Source organism: Python bivittatus, unplaced genomic scaffold, assembly GCF_059951505.1.
Source record: "Python bivittatus isolate LINGU-HERP-01145 unplaced genomic scaffold, Pbiv_v1 ctg000350_np1212, whole genome shotgun sequence".
Classification (NCBI taxonomy): Eukaryota; Metazoa; Chordata; class Lepidosauria; order Squamata; family Pythonidae; genus Python; species Python bivittatus.
This window is the reverse complement of record NW_028277074.1, coordinates 25,108,998-25,132,375: the sequence shown is the minus strand read 5'-3', so window position 1 is coordinate 25,132,375 and position 23,378 is coordinate 25,108,998. Positions and strand designations below refer to the sequence as shown.

General features: G+C 37.4%; 1 protein-coding gene across 7 annotated transcripts in view; it reads right to left on the bottom strand.

Moving 5' to 3' along the window:
- CASK (calcium/calmodulin dependent serine protein kinase) overlaps nt 1-23,378 on the bottom strand; it is a 187,921-nt gene that overhangs the window by 67,200 nt on the left and 97,343 nt on the right. For 6 of the 7 annotated variants that reach the window (XM_088144750.1, XM_088144746.1, XM_088144747.1 and 3 more), the window contains 3 exons: nt 13,440-13,512; nt 5,789-5,891; nt 3,974-4,149 (listed from right to left, as the gene is read on the bottom strand). In XM_088144750.1, the coding sequence (XP_088000876.1) occupies nt 3,974-4,149; nt 5,789-5,891; nt 13,440-13,512 (352 nt within the window). Of the gene's footprint in view, nt 1-3,973; nt 4,150-5,788; nt 5,892-13,439; nt 13,548-23,378 lie in introns of all 7 variants that reach the window. The other variant, XM_088144752.1, reaches the window with a different exon arrangement.

The following is a 23,378-nucleotide window of genomic DNA, read 5'->3' as shown; positions in this document are numbered from 1 at the left end:
ATAGTGTCAATTATCAGGTTATTATTATATATCAGGTTTGTGAGCACAACACTTTGCTGATTTCCACCAAAGAAATACAATGTACAGTGGTACCTCGGGATACGAATGCCTCTACTAACGAACTTTTCGGGTTACGACCAGCTCTGGCTGCAAAAATTTACCTCGATGTATGAACTCCGCCTCGGGGTACGGTCATTTTTCCGCCCTGACACGTGGTCCGCGGCCATTTTTCCGCCCCTGACACGTGGTCTGCGGCCATTTTTCCACCCGACATGTGGTCCGCAGCCATTTTCCTGCTGTGTCGCGCCTGGCCGTTTTCCCGCCCCGCCGTGCGGCGCCCGGCTGTTTTCCGGCCCCGCTGCGCAGCGCCCGGCCGTTTTCCCGCCCCTGACGTGTGGTCTGCGGATGCCAGAATGGATTAACGGTAATTACATTGAACCTTATGGGAAAATTTGCTTCGGGGTGGGACCAAATTCGGAGGGCGGAACGGATTAACTGGATTTACATTGAACCCTATGGGGAAATTTGCGTCGGGTTACGACCAACTCGGGATACGCCCAGAGTCACGGAACGGATTAAGTTCGTATCCCGAGGTACCACTGTATACTTTCACTATTACTGAATCAAGATAATTAATTAGTTAATATATTTTAGGTGAAATTAAACTGACACAAAAGGTTAGCAAGTAACTGAATGACAAAATTCACCAGCTTTGCAAACATAGTTTAGAATCCCTTCATGGAAAATGAAAGGTGTATGTATATATATGTATATGTATGTACACAAACACACACACACACACAGAGGCTATGTGAAACCTATGGAAATCAGTTGCAGAAAAGCTTTGAGTCACAGAGTGGTCAATGGAAAGACAAATGCTAAAGATCTCACTCAAATGTGGTGGCCCTACAATTACATATGTCCAAGTGGATGACCTCCTACAAGATGGTGAGAAAGACTACAAAAAGATCTTGGTCCTATATGGAACGAAATATACATATCTGTTGAAGTAAGTGACTCTGGGAATTATGGAACTGAAACCAAATGTTTCCAGAGATTATTGTGTAAAGAAAGATTGTTAACAATCTCTATTTGAGAATAAGTAATAGACTTTTTATGTAAGTTGTATGAAAAACTAATAAATTTGAAATCAGCTTTAATGTTAAACCAGACAAAATGAACATGGAGATGGAAAGTCAGAATTTTTTGGCTGATTTGATATCGTTTGGGGATTTAAACAGTGGGCACAGGAGCAGCCTCCCACTCTCATTCTTATCTCCTCAAAAATCTCCCCCCAAAAGGTTGAAGCTGGCCCCCAAATTATGACTCTGGGATATAACAATGGGAAACCCATTTGCACCCTTGATTAAAAAAAAATTGCACCAATGAAATTTAGCAGGATGATCTTGGGGGTGCTGTGAGTTGTAGTTGTGAGGCACTAGTGACTCATCCCTGTCATATGCTATACCTAAAAAATATGGTATAAATTGAAAAACAAGCTTCAAAATTTGCCCACAGGCAGTGGAATACCTTTTAGGTGTTTGAAATATAAATTAAAAATATAAAATACATAACTGAAAATAAAACAGTTATTACTGAACACTACAATAGGTTACAGAGCAGAATATTCACTCACAATTATTTCTGTGGTAATAACTTTTTCTACCTTAATGAATGACAAACCACAGCTATGTGAGTATGGAGCTGGGCAAGGAGGACTATTATCTATACAACTGTATATATCAAATATGTTCAGATTTCCTTAAAAATTTAAGAAAACTACCAAAAATATTACCCAATTGCATACCTTAAGCCACAGAGATGCTCTGGAGGATTTTGTTTTTGTTGATGGTTTTTTTTTTTTTTTACCAACATTCTTATTTTTCAAGGGTTGTATATTAGGCAGCTCCCTTTTTATCTCATGAAAAACCATAGTTAGTAGTTTCTTCACCTCAAACAGAATCTATCAAATGCTATATATGATCCACTTTTCCTTAAGCTCTCAGAGCAGAAAGATCTGAATGTTACATTATGGCATATCCCTGTGTATGTGGTTTACATGACTTTCAGCCCCAGCCCCTTGGAGGGGGGAAAGATTTCTCTATTTTTACACTGTGTGTATCCTGGGTGGTGCTTTTACTTATACTGACCACCAGGGAGCAAATCCTCTACTGACAATTGAATTCATAACACTCCCCAAAGCAATGATGGCACCATTCTCACAGGTTTGAACCCCATACAAAGGTCTAGTTACATATGTCTGATAAGTCCCAATATAGGATGAATTGGATCACATACTGCCTTCTGGTGATCAATGTATGTAAAAATACCTCAGACAGGTTCATCTTTTGCCATTAGGCATTTAGAGAAACTTCAGTTTCACATATGAACCCCCCAAAAACAAAACAGCATAACACATTTAAGTATAAATAGGTATAATAGGCATAAATACTGATTTTTAATGTTAAAATTGATGAACACTTTTAATAAGTGAGTATATTAAGGTTTAAAGCCTACAGCAGATTGCAGCATCTAGCTAATCTTGTTCAATCTTGAAAAGCTAAGGAAGGTTCGGGCATAACTATTACTCAGATGGGAGACCACTAAGATATCCCAGGGCTGTAGGCTAGAGTGGGAAGCTGAAAAAACACCCTAGAAGAAGGTGATGCAATTTCACACTGTTGCAAACAAAACTACACAGATATGTCTTCGAAAGTCATAATGAAGTGATTTTTCCTCTTAAGAGTTTAAAGCAATTCAAACATAAAAGGAGCTATATTGTAAATTTAGATAAAAGTGAGGTTCTTTTTTCTCCTAGACACTTACCTAATTCCTAAAAATTAAAATTTCATTTTTCAAACCAGAGTTCTAGGATATTGACAACAATACTAAAGACTGTTTAGCTCAGGAGTTAGCTCAGATTAAACAAAACAAGACTTCTGTCCAACTAATAAATTCTTCCCCTCTTCCACGCTTACAAAATTTCTAATTCTAGTATTAGATCCAGAACACAATCTCCAAGATATGGATGACCTTGGAGAAAGAATGTGGCAATTAGGAAAACATGAATTAAGCCTGGGAAAGGAAGAAAGCATTAGAAACTTAAAGTGACTTTGTCTTGACTTTCTTTGGTATAAGAGGAAAGGGATGGAAAACACTGTCAAGTTTTCAAGATTCTGTTACTATAGTCTATATCAATAAAGTAGAGTTCCAGTATTTATTATGAACTCTGTTTCTTGACCTGGTCTACCTCAAAAGGCAGACATACTATTAAAGAAAACAAGAGGCAGGGGGTATTCAAAATCCAATTAGAAATGTACAAACATGAATGAAACCAGGTTATTGCATATTTGAACAGCAACAAAATAGATTAGTATGTAATTAGGGAAAAACTTCAGTTGAGCTTCTGACAATAACATATAACAGCAGACTAGATTTGTTGCTTACCAAAGTGGAGTTTGAGATTCTTAAAAATGGAACTAAAATGGAAAATATGTAAACTGTGCTACCAAGTCTCAGTTCACCATAGTTTGACTATGAGACTTGGGTGCACAACAGGGCAGGGCATGTGTGGTACAAAAGGGAACTATTATTATCTTTATGCTCCTACTTTCAGAAACATCTAGCTTACCACATTTGAAAGAGAATGCTTTGCATAAAAACAGATAGCAAACACAAATACATGTCCAAAAATGTGACTGGCTTTGTTCCCATGTTACCACAGACTTGATAACCCAATTTTGGCTTTGTGTAGTCTATTTCCTTGCTTTAACTACAGGAAATTTTACTGTTGCTGCTTTGTCATTTATGGGCCAAAATAGGTCTTAACAGTAAAACCCATAGTCACATTTGTATTTTAAATGCTGGTAAGTGTATGGCACGTACAATCCATGAAACTGGATTAATATTTGCAAACGTATTTTTCAAGTTAAAATTTCCAAACTAGAACGTTTTTCTTGATATAATTGCTTACCTTGTATTTTCCTTTGATAATGCCTTCAAACAATCTTTCCTTTGTACCGTAAAAAGGTAAACAACCACTAAGCAGAATAAAAAGGATCACTCCACAGCCCCACACATCTACAGGCTTTCCATAAGGCTCTCTTTTTACTACTTCTGGAGCCATAAAATGAGGAGTTCCTACACGTCCTAAAGGAAAATTAAAAATGTATTGTTTTCAAAGATGTGGTAGAGGAATACAAATCAAAAATTTACATTGCTTTTATTTTATCATATTTGATTGATTTAGTTATGTGATTTATCTGCCACCTCCATCCTAGCAGGCCTCTAGATGGCGCACAGATACTGACAATTATATAGCAACACAAGTTCCAATAGCAATGTGCTCATGGCTGCACACTAATCAATCACACTAATCACACCAATCAATCAATCAATCAATCAATCACCAAAGCCAGAACAGCCAGCTTCTGGAAGGCTATAAGAATGGAATGGATTTGGCCGGGGGGGGGGGGGCAAGCTATTTCAAAGGAGGGAGTTTCCACAGAAAATGTGATGTGTTCATGCATTCTACAATTGAGACATCAGTGCCCCTAAATGTTCTGTCTTACTTCATCTCTTATACTGATAGTAGTGACTGGAGATCACATCCACCTGCCATTTCATAGTCCCACATCTGGGCTACAAAGGCAATTCTGAGGGGGAGAGGTCCTAACCTTTCCTTCCAGTTGACTTAATTTCCTCTCAAAAATTCTTCTCCTGCACTGATTCTGAAACAATTGTAAAGCTTCACTGATATTTGTGTGTGTGTGTATGTAAAACAGAAAGAAAATGAGATAGACTGCACACATGTGTGAAGGAGAAAGCATATTGTGACCATATGCCTGTGGTAGCTTGTAGGATGTGACTAAGCTATGTAGTCCTGGCATGCTTGCCTGGAATCAGTTCAGTGTAGAGACCAAAATACCAGGCACTAACGTTCTTTACCCACTGAAGCTTTAGGACCATTTTCAAAGGTAGCTCTAACCACAATAATTTGCAGCAATGCAAATGGAGAATTACTACACCGAGGAAAGTCATCACTAGATCATAGTTATCACAGGTGTGCAAGATATTTTTAATTAAAAACATTCTGAACTTGAACACCCCATTTCAAGCTTGATACTATTGTCTGACCTTATCAGAATTGTCCAAGCCAGAATGGTCCCATTTTAAGCTTTAAAATGCTTCAGAAAAGTTCTGTTCTTTCTGGAGTTGAATGAGCCCATTTCTAACTTGAAACCACCGTTTCAATTTCAAAATAGATGTTTCTATTTTCAAACATTCTGCACACATTTAATAGCTACACACACACACACACACACACACACACACACTAAATTCTTCAAAAACATAATTCCTGAGTTAAGAGGAGTTAATTTGTCTGTGAAGCACTGGTTTCGTTCATTCTCAATAAGCCAGTTCCAAAAATTGATGTATTTTGCTTGATCAGGCTAGAATATGACAGTGCTAGGTTGTGGCCAAGACTTCAATTAAGGAAACTCACCTTTAAATAAAATTTGAAACATAATAAAATATTATATTATTTTATTTTATCTTCTATTTATTTTTCATGCTTAAACATGGCTTACATTGCAAATATTTGATGACTGTTTCTTAATTATCACTTGCAGAATATTTAAGTTACACAACTAGACTGTTCTTTCTTTTCCTTTCTTTTTTACGAACAAGCTATTGTCTTATATCTTCCTAAATTCATCCTTAGTAAATTTCACCCAAACTAAGAAAAAATGTTTACTGAACATGATATGAAATAGTCATTATTTACCTCCAGCAACAAGTCCTGATTCTCCTAATTGAATAGCAACACCAAAACCACCAAGTTTTACAGGTGCTGAATTTTCCTTTGAAGCAAGTAACACACAGTGTGGCTGAAATGACAAAATCACCCTGGTGTTTAATTAAAAACAATTTTATTATGGCACCAGAATATATATGTACAATAATCACTTATAGGGGGCAGGGTGTATCACGCATAGTTAAAATGCAGCTTGCTTGGTTTTGATTTTGCTTGGTTTTGTCTGATCTTAACTACTTCTGCTTGTAAACCATAGTTTATGACACAATGCAGTATGGAACCCAGCCACTGTGGTTCATTCAACAAAAATGGGTAAAACAAACTTGGCATCGTATGATGTGTGATCCCAGGTGTAGATACCCCATACCTGATCATGACACAGATCTTCAACAAATAATTATTTTTAATTTTCATAAAAACCTGAAACAGGAGGCCACTTAGCTCTATTCACAATATTGCAGGAATTAAATAAGCTCTTCTGCACACGTAGAAGTCTCCACAGAATTTGGAATCCTGATAATATAATGGTCGAACAAATTCATGTGTGGTGCCATAAGATATCTCCTTTCCTGAAGGAATTTTTATTTGAAAAACATAGGACTTTCATTACCACAATAGTTCATTCTGACTGGGATATCATAGAATCCTAATGGCAGTAATTTTCTTGAGATAATTATTTGGTGAAGCTCCATCTGAGTTTTAAAAATAAATCTATGCAAGGGCAGTTAAATATGTTTTCATGGATCAGAAGAAACATTTTATCCCAATATATTAGGTAGGCTCAGAAAACAACAACTGAATATTTTTCTGAGATATTTTCTGTCACAAGAACTTTTATGCTACTGAATACATACACTTTTATATCTTAGAATGGGAAAAAATGTATGCTAAGGGACTGAAATATGTAGACCCTGTTTACAGTTGTGCTAGTGTATAATAACTGTGTTGTACTGTAGGTCCACCATGTAAAATGCTTTACGACTATGAAAGAGAAAAAAAAACATACATCAGCAAAAGATTCTCTATATGCAGTCTTTTAGCTTATTTTTAAAGCAAGTAAAATAATATGACTGATTTTTATTGCTTAAAATATACTTTTGCAGCAATTTCTTTTAAAAAACCTTATTTAGTGAGTGTTCTTACTATTCTACAATTTGTGAACAACAGTGGATTCCAGGACCCATATGGCCCCTCATCATATCTGTCAATATTAATTATATCTCTAATGAACACATTTAACTATTGTAACTATTAGCAGTAATATTCTCAAGGGTTTATTCATTTATACTGTTGTGACAGATTCTTTTTAGGAAATGGTACAGACCATAGACAAGGATAGTTTTTTCCCCCTTGCTTTTGTTACAAAGGAGGTTTTATTATAAAAAATTAACAATCTTACTTAAACAAGATTTATAATAGCTATTTATTTCTTACTTTTATTACTATAGTTATAACTATTTATCTATGTGCCTATTTCTATATGTGCTATATATCTAAATCCTAAGGATTCTTATCTGTAATTATTATCAGTTTTCATGAACTCCTTTCTTTTCTCCCTTCTCTTTTATAGGCAGACTTGCCTTGCCTATACTTGTGCAAAGCAACAGGCTTAGTCATCCCTCTCCCTGGCTGCTTTCTCAGCTGTGGATTGAGATGGGTAGGAACTCCCCCACTGGAATTATAGCCAACTCTTGGCCACCTTAGGTTTTGCTGTTGGCTAGTGTTTTAATATTTTCAGCCAAGTGCCAATTGCTGCTGTCCTGAAGTGCTGCAGAGACTATTTATTTTTAATTGAACACTTTGAAGAAAATATATAAACAAGTAGAAAAAAGAACATAAATGAAGAGTAACAGAGTACAATAAATAATATTAATAAACCAGGGATTTTAAAAAGTCATGGAGGTTATGGCTTTCTAAAGTATCACTGGTAAGTTATAAGTAATTAGATACATTATATAGGTCACATTAAAGGACTAAGAGTCATTACTGAACCTAAGCTAAAAATAAGTATCAAAGACCATGCTCAACCCAATATAAAAAATAATCAAATGGAATTGTACACTGTAGTCATTCGATATTACTAAAAAACTATTTTGATTTAGCTATCTCATATAATTGAAATATAGTTTCCATGCATAGATATACCCAAATTTTGGATGCAGTGACAATCCCTGTTTTGGATTATACAACATTAATCATTTTTAAATAAGTGCCCATTTTTTAATGAGAATTCCTACGTATTGATGCAATGTTAAACCCCGATTCTAAGTCCTGATACTTCTTTTCTTACTCTACAAAATTCCATGTTAACATTTTTTTCTTCATTAATCTGATAACCTAACACAAGACCATATTGCTGTATACATTCCATTAATGTATTAGGAAGTCTTTTGGTTGGATAAATATAAGTACAAAATCAGCAGCATATAATTTCGATTTAAGTTCTTGAATTGTTAATTTAACTCCTGAAATATTGTCTTCCTGATATATTTCCATTGCTAATGGTCTTAATGTCAACCAAAAGACAAATTCATGAGTTTAGGAAGGGATTATGCTAGGCAGTAAGTTTGCTGGTACACCAGCAGGATTCCCAACTTCTCCTTGTTGCCCAATTTACATAACTCACACCCTATCAACCCAAAAGCAGAGATCCTAGTCATAGGAAAGGTGTGTGTTAAGATTATTTATTTATCATATTTATATAGCCGCCCATCTCACACAAAGTATTATTGCCATCCCTACCCCTCACCCCTGGAGTCAAGGTTGCTGAAGGTCCTGAGACCTGGGTGGGCAAATCTATTTAAAAGGATCACCCTCATATAACTAGGTTTCAGTAATGGATGCCAGGTCTCCTTTTTCAGCCAGTACTATTATCCACTATCAACAACTACTTTATTATGGTCTTAGATCAGAACTGAAATACTGTTACAAAGAATGAAAGTACTTATGTTGTATTTTAATTTAATAAAATTAGCAACTGTCAACTCCTTGTAATGGTATGTGAGAATGACCTTGGGAGACTGGGCCCAGAGACTTTGCTTAGGGAACAGTCAGATAAGAGACAGCATAGTCCGCAGCTGGATAGTGGGCGGGGCAAGAGGCTCAGAAAAGAATCTCTCTAAGGTCTGGGGATGTAGAGGAAACAGGGGGAGAATTGTACTTTCAGACTTGAAAGATTATGTTAATGTAGCCTTACAATAAAGTGGAATTAGCTCATCTGGTTGTGTTTCCTGTCTGGTCTACCTGGTAAGGCTGAAACTCCTAGATTATATCATGAGCTATCAACTTCTATGGTGGATATAGTAGCATGCTGAGTTCTGGTGCAATAAAAGCAATATTTAGACTCTGGTCCCTCTCAGCAAGTAAATAAATTTTTTCTCTATGACCTGGCAAATTAGTTGACATTGGCTGAATAAGTCTCAGCTGACAATCTGCATTAAACTTACAGTATAAATGGATGTGCTTGATTGTTTCAGTCTCCCCTGCTTCACAGGGACTTAATTTTTTGGAGGTTGAAAATACATGGCTCTGTACCCCCTAAGAAAGCCAAATCAAGGACATGAAAGTGGTCTCTGGAAAATGCCCACTGGTTCCTTAGATGAGAAATGAAAACAAATAAACTGAAGGGAAATTTTATGGATTTCTCTAAGAGGTTGATAGACCTTGTAGTTTGGCTTAAATTGTTCTGCCATTCTATGTCCTGAATTCACTGCTTGATTACCTCTGGCCAAGAAGGAGTCCAAGCCAGATGGATCCTGCATGGAGTTGGTAGCATATACATCCAATAAATAAATAAGTAGATAGATAGATATAGTAAAATAACCTGCTAAATCTGGGGCTTAATTCTGATTAACCCACCTTCTAGTCTCAAGGCCACATGTAGAACATACTGTATCTAGAAGTCATAAGAAGGGATTTTAGCAAGCCAACTGGAATTTGAAGAGATCCAGAAGTAAAATATAACTCTTACTACAGTCTGTATAATAATTGCGTTGCTAGTTTTGCAACAAATAATGGTGGGAGAAATGAAATTCTTTCCTGCATACAATGAAATCTTAACAATTACTGCAATACTCTTTTGTGCCATGTATTGCATAGCAGATAATTTCCAACTGCAATGAAATTATGCTAGTCATCTTATCTTTCAACAGCTGTTTATATTCAGTTATATATTTCAAATGTCCAGAAGCAAAACCACATCTTCAACTGATTTCTAGATGATTTAATATGGACTCCAATATGAATGAGAGTACTTGAGAATCAAAACAAGGCTATTTTCTTCATAAAAATCCAGAAAACGTCGTAAGTGTGAAATGTGAAACTCTCACAACCTGCTATGCTGCCACATTAGGACATGGGTGTCTATGTGTCTGTGTGTTCCTGGGAGGGATGAGTGAAGAATGTCAGGGGTGTGTGCCAAGTGTATATATTCCCAGCAGGGTCACTCAAGGCATGAAGGTCATCCCAGCTGCCCAGCTGAAGCAAGCAGGAACCTATATTAGGCAGCAGTGATATAGGAAGATGCTGGAGGCAGATTATCACTTTAGTGACAATGGCAAAGGCATCAATCATACTGTGTGGAAGAAGACAATGGTAAACCACTTCAGTATTTTTACCAAGAAAATCACATGGTTAGAAAATATAAAATGATTGATATAGTGCTGAATTATGAGCCCCTCAAGTCAGATGGCACTCGATGTGCTACTGAGGAAGAGCTGAGGATCTTTCAGAGTACCAGTGTGTTTAGAAATGTGGCTAGATTAAAGCATCTGGGACAAGTAGTTGCTGATGTTACCATGCAGGAAAAGAAAATCCAAAGCAGCAAAGTCAGAATTACAGTGGGAACATGAAACATGAGGAACATGGACATGGGAAAGCTCAATGCAGTGAAAGATGAAATGAAATGACTACAAATTGACATCTTAGGCATCAGCAAATTGAGATGGACTGGGATTGGATATTTTCAGTTAGAAGATCACCCTGTTTATTACTCAGGACATGAAAAACAAAGAGTAATGGTGTTGCTTTTATAGGTAGGAAGGGTATAGCAAGAACAGTATTTGGGTACAATGCAATCAATGACTCAATAATATCAGTTAGACTTCATGTACAACCTTTTAATATGACAACCATTCAAGTTTATGCTCCAACCATTGAAGAAGAAGAAGTTGATGAGTTTTATGATCAAGTTCAAATAGACATCCTCTATTTACAACAACCTCTAGTACTAGAAAATGAAGTTATTGTAGCACTCTGATCATTATCAAGATGGAAGGCTACAGAAATTAACAGAATATCTAAAGAGATATGTCAAGCAACAGAAGAAAAAACAGTACTTTGCCAGCAAATTTGGAGAAAGACACAGTGGCCAACAGACTGGAAGAGGTGAGTCTAACATACTAATACCAAAGAAAGGAGACTTAACAGAGGGTAGAAACTATTTTACCATATCATTAATTTCACATGCTAGCAAAATAATGCTTAGGAATATCCAATGCAGATTAGAGCCTTACTTGGAAAAGGAGACACAGATGTTCAAGCTGGTTTTAGAAAAGGTCAAGAAACAAGTGATGTTATTGTTGATGCACACTGGATAACTGAAAAAGCCAAAGGATGAGAAAAAGAAGTCAATATGTACTTCATTGGTTACAGAAAGGGCTTTGATTATATTGACCATGTCAAACTGTGGAATGTCTTGAGAATAATGGGAATCTCAGAACATCTCTTTGTCTTCAGAAGAAACCTATATACAGGATAGGAAGCCATAGTCTGGATAGAACATGGAGAAACAGACTGGCTCCAGATGAACAAAGGAGTGAGATAAGACCAAAATAACAGAGGTATAGCAGCAAACCTTAGAACTGACAATGAAAATACTGAAATGGTGGATAGCTTCTGATTTTAGGATCAACTATCAACAGTAAAGTAAAAAAAATAGACTTCAGACTATGGTAAAGTAGCAATGAAAGCCTTGGAAAAGATATTCAGATGCTCTGATGTGTCTATATCTACAAAGATCAGAATCATGCAGACAACATTTTTTCTTGTGACACTCTACAGAAGCAAAAGTTGGGCTTTGAAGAAGCAGGACAGAAAGAGAATCAACACTTTTGAACTTTTGGGTTGGAGAAGACTCTTGAGAATACTATGGATAGCCAAGAAAACAAACAAACGGATCATAGAACAAATCAATCCAAAGTTCTCACTTGAAGCACAAATAACGAGGCTCAAATCATCATATTTTGGACACATTATGTGAAGACCTAGCTCTCTTGAGAAGTCTATAATGCTGAGAAAAGTGGAAGAAAAGATAAGAAAAGGATGACCAACAGAAAGGTGGATGGAGTGAATTATAGTGGTGGTGGATACAGTATTGGAAGATCTGAAGGGCAGGTTGGGGACTAATCATCTTGAAGAAGGCCTATCTATATGGTCTCTAAGAATCGATACCAACTTGATGGCTCATAATAATAATCAAAGCAAGTTCCATTTAGTTTACTGGAGCTTACTCCCACATAAGCAGGGAATTAGACTGAAGGAAACTGTATTTTTCATTACTCAAGAATATCTTGTTCTGGCATGAATATAGGAAATTGGAAAGACTATTGAAAACTGGACTGAACACATTAAGAACACAAATTGCCCTTTCTTGTCTCCTGTATACAATAACATTTACTACAATTTCTTGTAACATTTTATACAGGGCCATTTACAGTGATAGTCACTGGCTTCAAAATGGTGAGCACGACTGGGTGATCAAAGCCCCACCCCTTTTTAATACGTGCCATCATTTTGAAGTCAGTGACTGATGCCCCTGATTTTATTATTTATCTTTATAATAATCCCGATTCTTTGTGTAATTATATTACATTGTATTTTATCTAGATACTGCATACTTTTACGTTTAAGTTGTAAGTTATTTGCCTCAATTTCTATACTGCACTTGTTCTGTAATTATACTACATACTTACAAAATATCTAGTTTCATATAGGTTACTCAACTGGATTATACCCCAAGCATTATTCATGAAATGATAGATACTGTAAACAGATAGATAAAAAAATAGAATTATTGAGTGCATCAAATCTGCATTCAATAATAGAACACACAAAGAAACAAACAGACTACCTGTACAACAAACACATTTCTATCTCTCAGATTACAGGTATGCAAAATGTTTTGAATTCAAATCATTTGAACCAAGCTGTTCTGATCATTTCAGAAGTTTTCAAGCTTGAAACAAAGAATCTTACACTAGAAATAGAGCTCAAAATTGGCTGCTTCAAATTCAAAACAGTTCACATTCTAAATGCTTTGTATATCTCTAAAAGTAACCTTTTAGAGGATGCAGAAATTTCAAGGTAAAAAAAAACAAAACCAAACCCAAAATAAAACCTATAGTATTGCTAAATATATTATGCTTTCGTTTGAGCACTTCTGAATGTTACCATGTGAAATGTTTCAACCATTTTATTGATAACGTCTGGGATTCCGACTGTCCAAAACTGCAAATTAATAGGTGTTCTTGACTGAGTAAAGCAGAGAAACCAAGCAACAACAGGTAATACAAATGTCAACATTTGTTGGATAATATTTTTTTCCTGTAATAATATGACTTACCTTCACATCCCTGTGAATTATATTATTATCATGACAGTAGCGCAGTGCTTCCAATATCTGTCTCATGTAATGACTGCAAAACCAAACATGCAAATAAAATTATAAGCACTGTAAAGAAAAAATAGGCATAAAGTTCAGGTTGTTTGGGCACTATATTTTAGAAATTCAAAACAGAATATCATCATAGCCTTTATTTATATTACATGTGTTTTGAAACCTAAGGCTGTAACTTACAAACATTTTTTCCCAGGAATAAGCCCTGTAAGATAAAGTAAAAATTGCTTCTAAATAAGTATTCATAATATTATGATGTTATTTACTGGTCAGACTATACTCAAGAGTTCTCTGAGCAATAAATAATCCAAACAAATAAAATCAAAATCTAACAGAACAATTTAATAAAAAATATAAACATCCTTTTGACAAAGTATTAGAGTTGAAATTAACATACATTTCAACCACAGTCATGTAGTTTAAAACAAGACAAAAACAAGCTAAAAAGACAACATAATGCCATTGGGTATTGTATTTAATTAATTTAACCTTATTTTAAAAGGCCTAAATAAAAACAAAACTTATTTTCCTAGTGTTGAAAGGATAGCGATTGGCATAACCACCCAGAGTCACTGAGAGCCAGGAGGCATATAAATTATATTATCAGATGAAAATCTTTAGAGAGGGCACTCCCTGAAATAAAAACACTGCTATGAAGGCCTCTCCCCCAGAGCCATCCTTGTATTTCAAACTGTGGGGAACTTGATATATCCAGTTGTAGGATGAAAAGAAAGTTTGCTTATGTGTAATTGTAATTTTTGAATGGTCATTTGTACATTAATAAAAATAGATAAGCTTATTTTATGGAGGTAGAGCAGGTACCTGATCAGGAGAGAAGTACAGATAAAAATGCCTGGATAAAGACTGCATCTGCCCTGACTTAGTGTAAGCCACATAATAAAATAATGACCTTTGCATATGTAAAGTGTAGGAGGAGTGATCCAGATCCTTGGAGAGTTTTGGCAGAAAAGACTGAAAGATGGCAGGAGAGATTGAAAATGGCTGAAGTCTAAAAATGGAAGAAAGTATGCAGCACCAACTCATAACTCTGAAATCAAGGTATGGTGCACCAACAGGCAAGGCACAGTTCACTAACTCAGTCTGCTCATGTGAATGCCACCAAATTGCCACACTGATTGTGACAAAACTAACATTAGAGATTCAGGGCTGTTTCATAAATAGGAACTACTGACAACTCCATGAGAGAACTAGTGACTGACATAAAGTAAAGATTGTAAAGGCTTTCCAAGAAGCATTTCATGCTCAGATGACAGAATACTGGGTCATCATCCACTGGTAAGTGGTACAACAAAATGTCTTCTAAGTAAATATGTATGGAGAAGAAAGCTAAATCTATGACTTTAATGACAGGAGAAACTGAAAAAGTGCTTGTAGAGGAAAGGATCAAGTAATGTTCCTCATTGTTCAAAAAAATGCAAAAAGGCAAGCCAATTCTTATCATTAAGACATGCAAGTGAATAGCTTATGCACAGCACTCATGAATCTATTATCTCAGCTGAGAAAAAAAGAACCATATGAGCCACGCAATCAGAAAGACTTGAGGTTCACATTATAAACTTGGTTCCAGTGTAGAATAGACCTTGACATCAAGAAATTTGAAGGTACAGCACATGAAGAAGAGTTCTTTGGGCCTCTATAAGATTACTAAGATACATGATTTGTGAACCATCTTTGTCGTATGCTGAAAAGTGTAAGGGAAATATTATCTCAAGTCATGGAGGAATGTAATTCTTTGGGACTTGGACTGTGTCCCCTCTATTACAGAATCAAGGACAATTGGCGTTTTCCCAAGTCACAAACATTGGCAGATGCCAATCGCTAGAGAGATAATGGACAACAGTTAGAATGAGACTCCACTCATATGGGACTTCTGCCATCCTCCTGAGAAATTCCAAGTTGTTATCTGTACCTGGAATATGGACCACTGTTGAGCTTTATGAGCCAACTGAGACATACATCATCACACTGAAAACTATCAACTGTTTGCTGTAACAAACCAGTATTGTAGTGTTGTCAGTACAGGGAGACCTTGCTTAACGACTGCCATGTATAGCGACTCTTCAAAATTACGACAGCACTGAAAAAGTAACTTTACAACCGGTCCTTGCATTTATGACTGTCACAACATCCCTGCAGTTATGTTACCAACATTTGGGTGCTTCTAACCAATGGGCATTTACAACCATAGCAGTGTTCCGCAGCCATGTGATTGCCATTTGCATGTTTCGCAGCCAGCTTCTGACAAGCAGAGTCAATGGAGAAGCCAGTGGTAAAATCGAAAGTCATGGTCATGTGATGTCTTGCTTAATGACCGTGGGTGATTCGCTTAACAACTGCAGAGGAAGTGAGGTTGTAAGTTCATCATGGTCACATGATGTTTCACTTAATGATTGTGTTGCTTAGTGATGCAGTTGCCGGTCCCAATTGTGGTCATTAAATGAGGACTATCTGTAGCTCTCTGGATCACTTCAATCTGAAGGACTAGTACAAAGGTCTTCAGAGTTTTGAATAGAGGCAGGAATTCGTGCCAGTTGATGCCATCAAGTTGTTTTTGACTACTAGCGACCACATAGATAGCTTTTCTCCATGATGGTCTATCCCTAACCTGTTATTTCAGGTCTCCGAACAGTACAGTCACTGCCACTGCAACTGAGTCCATCCACCTGGCTGCTGGTCATCCTCTTCTTCTCTTTCCTTCCAACTTTCCCAGCATTACAGCCGTTTCCAGAGAGCTGGGTCTTCACATAATGTGTCTGAAGTAGGATTATTTGAGCCTGGTCATTTGTGCCCCAAGTGAGAACTTTGGGTTGATTTGTTCTATGATCCATCAGTTTGTTTTCTTTGCTGTCCATGGTATTCTCAGGAGTCTTCTCCAATACCAAAGTTCAAAGGCATCAATACTTTTCCTATTTTGCTTCTTTAAAGTCCAACTTTAGCTTCCATAGAGTGTCACAGGGAGTATCATGGCTTGAACAATTCTGATATTTGCAAATATAGACATATCACAGCATTTTAATATCTTTTTGAAGGCCTTCATGGCTATTCTACTGTGCTAGTCTGTGGCATATTTCTTGACTGCTTGTTACTTTACTGTTGATGGTTGATCCTAAAAAGCAGAAGGTATCCACCACTTTGATATCTTCATTGGCAATTCTACAGCTGGTTATTGTACCTGTTGTCATTAGTTTGGTCTTTATATTTAATTTTAGTCCAATTTTTTCACTGTGCTCTTTGATTTCTAGTAGTAGGGCTTGCAGATCCTTTTCATTTTTGGCTGTCAGGGTAGTGTCATCAGCATAGCACAGGTTATTGATGTTTCTTCCTCCAATTTTAAAACCACATTCATCTTCTTCCAATCCAGCTTCCCTTTATTTATATATATATATATATATATATTCAGAATATAGGTTAAATAAGTAAGGGGAGAGTATGCAGTCTTATCACACTCCTTTGCCAACCTGGAGCCAGTCTGTTTTACCATGTTCTGTCTGTACTGTGGCTTCCTGACCCGTATGTAAATTTCTCATGAGGACAGTGAGATGTTCTGGGATTCCCATTTTTCTGAACACTTTCCACATCTTGACATGATTAATACAATCAAAGGCTTTTCTATAATCGATAAAGCACATGCTGACCTCTTTTTGGTATGCCAGCTGAGCTGACTGGATATGTAAAACTCCCACCAGCTCCAACCGGCATTTTTACAGGTTGAGGATGATGGAATCAATCTTTTAAAACCTTTACTGAAATTAACAATGAATTTGATATTTTGCTTTACAATACAAAAATTTATGTTTTCCAACACAATCTGTTTCTTAATGGCAAGGAACCCTTACATTATGTTACAAAACAATTATTTGTAGTATTTTTGACCAATAGTTCTGACCAATAGCTGTTTTCTAAACATGCTATGAAGCACACTTGCTTGCTAGACAGGCTCAGGTGTTCAATATGCTTCATGAGGAAGAGATAATCTCAGTTGTATACACAAAAGGGATTATCTGAGTTCCTCCCTTGGCTGAAAAAAGAATAAGTTTTCCTTTTTTGAAAACAAAGGGAGAAATGGTTTAAACAGTAGAAATTATCATCCCCCCATACAGTCTCTGATAAATGGTTAGACACTCTAGGAATCTGGGGAAAGTCCAGCTAATTTGAAGCAGAGAAAACTACAGATGTGGCCAGAAATATTGGTAATCCCTCACTTTTCCCCAAAGAATCCCAATTTGCCACGAAATAAGTTGAAATTGACACAAGTAAATGGCATCAACCATTCTTTATTCCATAGTCCATAGAGTAGACACTTTGCTTTTAATGTATGACTTCACATATTCTTGCAAATAATAAAACAAACGAAAATGGCAAAGACACATGTTATTGAAAATAGGGATGCCAATATAATAATGCCTTTATATAAATCAATGGTGCAACCACATCTGGAATACTGTGTGTAGTTCTGGTCACTGCACCTCAAAAAGGATATAGTGGAGTTAGAGAAGGTTCAGATGAGGGCAACTAAGATGATAAAAGGGCTGGAACAGCTTCTCTATGAGGAAAGGTTATGTCACTTGAGGCTTTTTAGTCTAGAAAGGAGGTGAACAAGATTGGACATGACTGAGTTGTACAACATTATGCATGGTGCGGATAAAGTGGACAAGGAGAAGCTATTTTCCCTTTCCCCAAATACCAAACCAGACATTACCCAATGTCATTGAATACTGGAAGAATCAGGACAGAAAAAAATATTTTTTTACACAATGTGTAATTCAACTTTGGAATTCACTAGCATGAGATGTGGTGCTGGCTATCAGTTTGATTGGCTTCCAAAAAGGGTTGGACCGATTAATGGAAGTAATGGGGATCAATGGCTATTAGCCTTGATGGCAGTGTGACTGATTCTGAAGTCCATCTCCTGTGAGAGTAGTAGGCTTCCTTGTACAGTTGGTTGGCCACTGTGAGAACAGACTGCTGGACTAGATTGCACTAGGGGTCCAATCCAACAGGACACTGGTTATGTTCTCATATGAGTTGCATGCCAGAGAATGTACTTCTGAGCCAGAAAATCAGGTATTGGCCCTCAGATCAGTGTACACCAAGAAGACCCAAACAGCCTAAGAGGTCCCCATTACAGTAAAAAGAAGGTGAGACAGTTTCACTATGCCACAGAATTTCCAGAAACCCAGATTTTATAATGTGAATACCTTCATGGGACATTCCAAAGACTGGAAATGAGCTCTTTATGGGTTTAAATGATTTTGCCATTGTATATTTAATTCAGGTAGCTAGCTTTTCCACCAACTGGGAGAAGCACCTGGAACATCTGAAGTGGAGTTCTGATCAGGTAAGCTGAACTTGCTATCGAGGGAAGAAATACCAAACTGGTCTAAACCAAGTAGTCTAGCTGGGAGAATGAATGAGCTATGGGATTGTATAACCTCTGGAAGCCAAAGCACAGGCAATCCAGGACTGGATTGTACTTATAAAGAAAATCATGTGCAACCTTTCCTGGGGCTAGCCAGTTACTACCAAGTGTTTGTGCTCGAATACAGACAAATGTTAACACTGTTAGGTTCAGAGCCTTCAGGAATGGGTGTTACAAACTAAACCCAGTGTGGTCTGATGAATGCCAGATTGCTTTGAGCAGCTGGAAGTAGCAGTTATCCTGCATTACAAGCTCCAGCTTTGGACAAGGTGATTGTGTTAACCACTGATGCCTCAGAGTGAAAGACACTAACTGAAGTTAGTGCAGACCAAGTTCCTCAGTTAGTGATGTTTCTGAATAATGAACTACCCAAGAGAGAGACTCACTGCTCTATGTCAGAGAAAGAATATATATGCCCTTGAGAAACTACATCACTACCTGTAGGGCTAGGTTTAACTGTAGACTGAACTCAGAACTGACCATGCAGCACTGAAATGGCTACAGGAAACTCAACACAAGAAATTTGTACATTGTAGTCTCATTCTGCAGGAGTATGGTTTTAAGACTGAGTACATTCAAGGGAAGAGAATAAAGTGGCAGAAATGTTTAAGGAGGACAAGTACTCATACAGAAGAGTGGGGAGGAGGATTTAGTAATGGAGGGATATTGTCTGTTTTCATATATGTATATATGCATGTTATCTTGTTTGTACATTCTGTATATACAGTGGGGCAAAAAAGTATTTAGTCAGCCACCAATTGTGCAAGTTCTCCCACTTAAAAAGATGAGAGAGGCCTGTAATTTTCATCATAGGTATACCTCAACTATGAAAGACAAAATGAGAAAAAAAAATCCAGAAAATCACATTGTCTGATTTTTAAAGAATTTATTTGCAAATCATGGTGGAAAATAAGTATTTGGTCACCTACAAACAAGCAAGATGTCTGGCTCTCACAGACCTGTAACTACTTCTTTAAGAGGCTCCTCTGTCCTCCACTCGTTACCTGTAGTGATGGCACCTGTTTGACCTTGTTATCAGTATAGAAGACACCTGTCCACAACCTCAAACAGTCACACTCCAAACTCCACTATGGCCAAGACCAAAGAGCTGTTGAAGGACACCAGAAACAAAATTGTAGACCTGCACCAGGCTGGGAAGACTGAATCTGCAATAGGCAAGCAGCTTGGTGTGAAGAAATCAACTGTGGGAGCAATAATTAGAAAATGGAAGACATATAAGACCACTGATAATCTCCCTCGATCTAGGGCTCCACGCAAGATCTCACCCCGTGGGGTCAAAATGATCAGAAGAACGGTGAGAAAAAATCCCAGAACCACACGGGGGGACCTAGTGAATGACCTGCAGAGAGCTGGGACCAAAGGAACAAAGGCTACCATCAGTAACACACTACGCCGCCAGGGACTCAAATCCTGCAGTGCCAGACGTATCCCCCTGCTTAAGCAAGTACATGTCCGGGCCTGTCTGAAGTTTGCTAGAGAGCATTTGGATGATCCAGAAGAGGATTGGGAGAATGTCATATGGTCAGATGAAACCAAAGTAGAATGTTTTGGTCTAAACTCAACTTGTGTTTGGAGGAGAGAGAATGCTGAGTTGCATCCAAAGAACACCATACCTACTGTGAAGCATGGGGGTGGAAACATCATGCTTTGGGGCTGTTTTTCTGCAAAGGGACCAGGATGACTGATCTGTGTAAAGGAAAGAATGAATGGGGCCATGTATCGTGAGATTTTGAGTGAACACCTCCTTCCATCAGCAAGGGCATTGAAGATGAAACGTGGCTGGGTCTTTCAGCATGACAATGATCCCAAACACACCGCCCGGGCAACGAAGGAGTGGCTTCGTAAGAAGCATTTCAAGGTCCTGGAGTGGCCTAGCCAGTCTCCAGATCTCAACCCCATGGAAAACCTTTGGAGGGAGTTGAAAATCCGTGTTGCCCAGCGACAGCCCCAAAACATCACTGCTCTAGAGGAGATCTGCATGGAGGAATGGGCCAAAATACCAGCAACAGTGTGTGAAAACCTTGTAAAGACTTACAGAAAACGTTTGACCTCTGTCATTGCCAACAAAGGATATATAACAAAGTATTGAGATGAACTTTTGATATTGACCAAATACTTATTTTCCACCGTGATTTGCAAATAAATTCTTTAAAAATCAGACAGTGTGATTCTCTGGATTTTTTTTCTCATTTTGTCTCTCATAGTTGAGGTATATCTATGATGAAAATTACAGCCCTCTCTCATCTTTTTAAGTGGGAGAACTTGCACAATTGGTGGCTGACTAAATACTTTTTTGCCCCACTGTACTATGTTATGTGTCATCTTAGCATTACTGCCTTTCTCATAGATATTTCTAAAAGACATATCTCAAACTAATTCTAACCGCATAGTCTTCTTTTAAAAGAGGGTATGAGTTGTGAAAAGCAGCTTGCATTCATAATACTGCAGGCTGTCAGCTTCATGCCAGACGGTCAATCAACATTCACACTGAGTTATGGCTTTCTGTCACGTACAGATGGTGATCTGAACTACTCCCTTTTCGCTGGGGCCAGGAAAATTTGGATTCCTTCTTGAACACAGGCAGAAACTATAAACGGGTGCTGGACAAAAGACTGGGGCTGTGTTTAGTTCTTCAGAAACTTCTGAATTAACTTACTGGAATCCTCAGGAAGCAGGGGGTCCAGAAATAATTAAGAAAGAGAAAATACCTGTTTGTGGAAATTGCTACTCTGAAAAGTAAATGTTTGACTAGGAATGCTGCGTTAAGCATAATCTTTGTTTTTCTGAGCTATCGTTTTATACCTCTGTATAAGCTCAGTAATTGTGTGTATGTGTAGTTTATTCTTTTATGCATAGCCTCAGGTTGTACATGAGGAAATAACTTCTGTTTAGAATCTTTTTCCAATTTATAATAATTATTTTGAAATTTCCTCCAGTACCTTTCTATAATTCCTGCAGAATGCTAATTTGTAGCAGATGGGAAAACCTTTGTGGTCTGCTAAGAGCACTGTACCTTCTTCTATAACTTTTCTTTTTTGATTAACTGCAGTTTTCTAATAATTTGAAGGAACTGTAATTGATCTCCTTCAGTACTGAATGTTTTCATGTTCGATATTTAAAGTTAAAAAGGATTTTAACCTTTTAAACTTTTAAATCTGTGTGACTGATCTCCTGGGGTTGGGGAGCTAAGGACTTAACTCTGTAGTCACATTCCTCTAAGAATAGAGCCAGAAGGATGAAATATACAGATTTCATCAACTTTTGCATTTATCATCAGGAAGGCAGTGCAAGTTGTTTGTGAGAATGCTCCCTCTCACACATGATGGTGGTAGTGGGTATGCCAGGTAAGATGTTCCCTCCAAGACAGGGGGTGGCAATATGTAAAGAAATGTATATATGATTTCGGGGAGAAAAATAGCAATTCTGTGGTGGGAAACTGGAAAGTGTGAGAAAGAAGCTCAAAATAATCCTGCCTTGATTCTGTTTGGTATAAGATGAGGCAGAAAAAAATTCTGACAGGCTTTGGTTCAGTCGTTTCTTCCCCAAAGTCATCTCTATATTGCTTTACACAGTAGGAACTACCAAGCTACTACCCGAAAGCAAGAGGTTGGGCCACAGTATGAGGCCCCAAAGGACTTCTGAGAGGGAAGATCTGAGATCTACAGCCTTTCACCCTTCAGGCCCAAGCAGGGTCCACTTAAGGGTATACAGAGCTCCACGTTCAATGGGAAAAAGATGTTTCAGAATATAAGGAGGTGCTCACACAGCACCTAATGGCAACTCCTTAAAACAATTGGTTTCCTGCCCCCCCACCCCCAGGATCATTTGGCTGTCTTCCATAGCTGCAACACAACATCAGAAAAGAACATGTTTGGTTTAAGTTGTCAACAAGTGCTATAAGTGAACTTTTATATCTTCAAATCTGAAGCACTGCACAGCTTTACTGTATTTAGCTGCATTGCGAATGCATGATTTTCAGGTTTTTTTTAAAAACACATTGGAGTCTGTAGCAGTATATAAATATTGAAGACCAATGCTGTGTCTAGGATCTAAAAATAGCAATTTCTGAACTTTTCTTAGTGTTACTTCATGAAGTAACCAAATTTCCTGAAAATTTTGACAATTATAAAGGGCTTCTTGCCAAAATCCTTTTAATATTTTGATCCTTGATCCTGACATTTAGCATTTATTTAAAGAACATGTGTAACAGCAATTTCTTTCTAAATATTTAAATTTCTATCCCATCCAGGAGCATCAAAATGGATGTGCATGATAATATCATCATGCACATACCAGAACCATGTACCTGTATCATGACATATGATACAAGTATGTAAGTCATGGTATTTTCATGATGATCCCATCATGCCCATGACATTTACCTTCCGCCTTTGTGGAACTTCATGATGCTGCCATTATTTTAA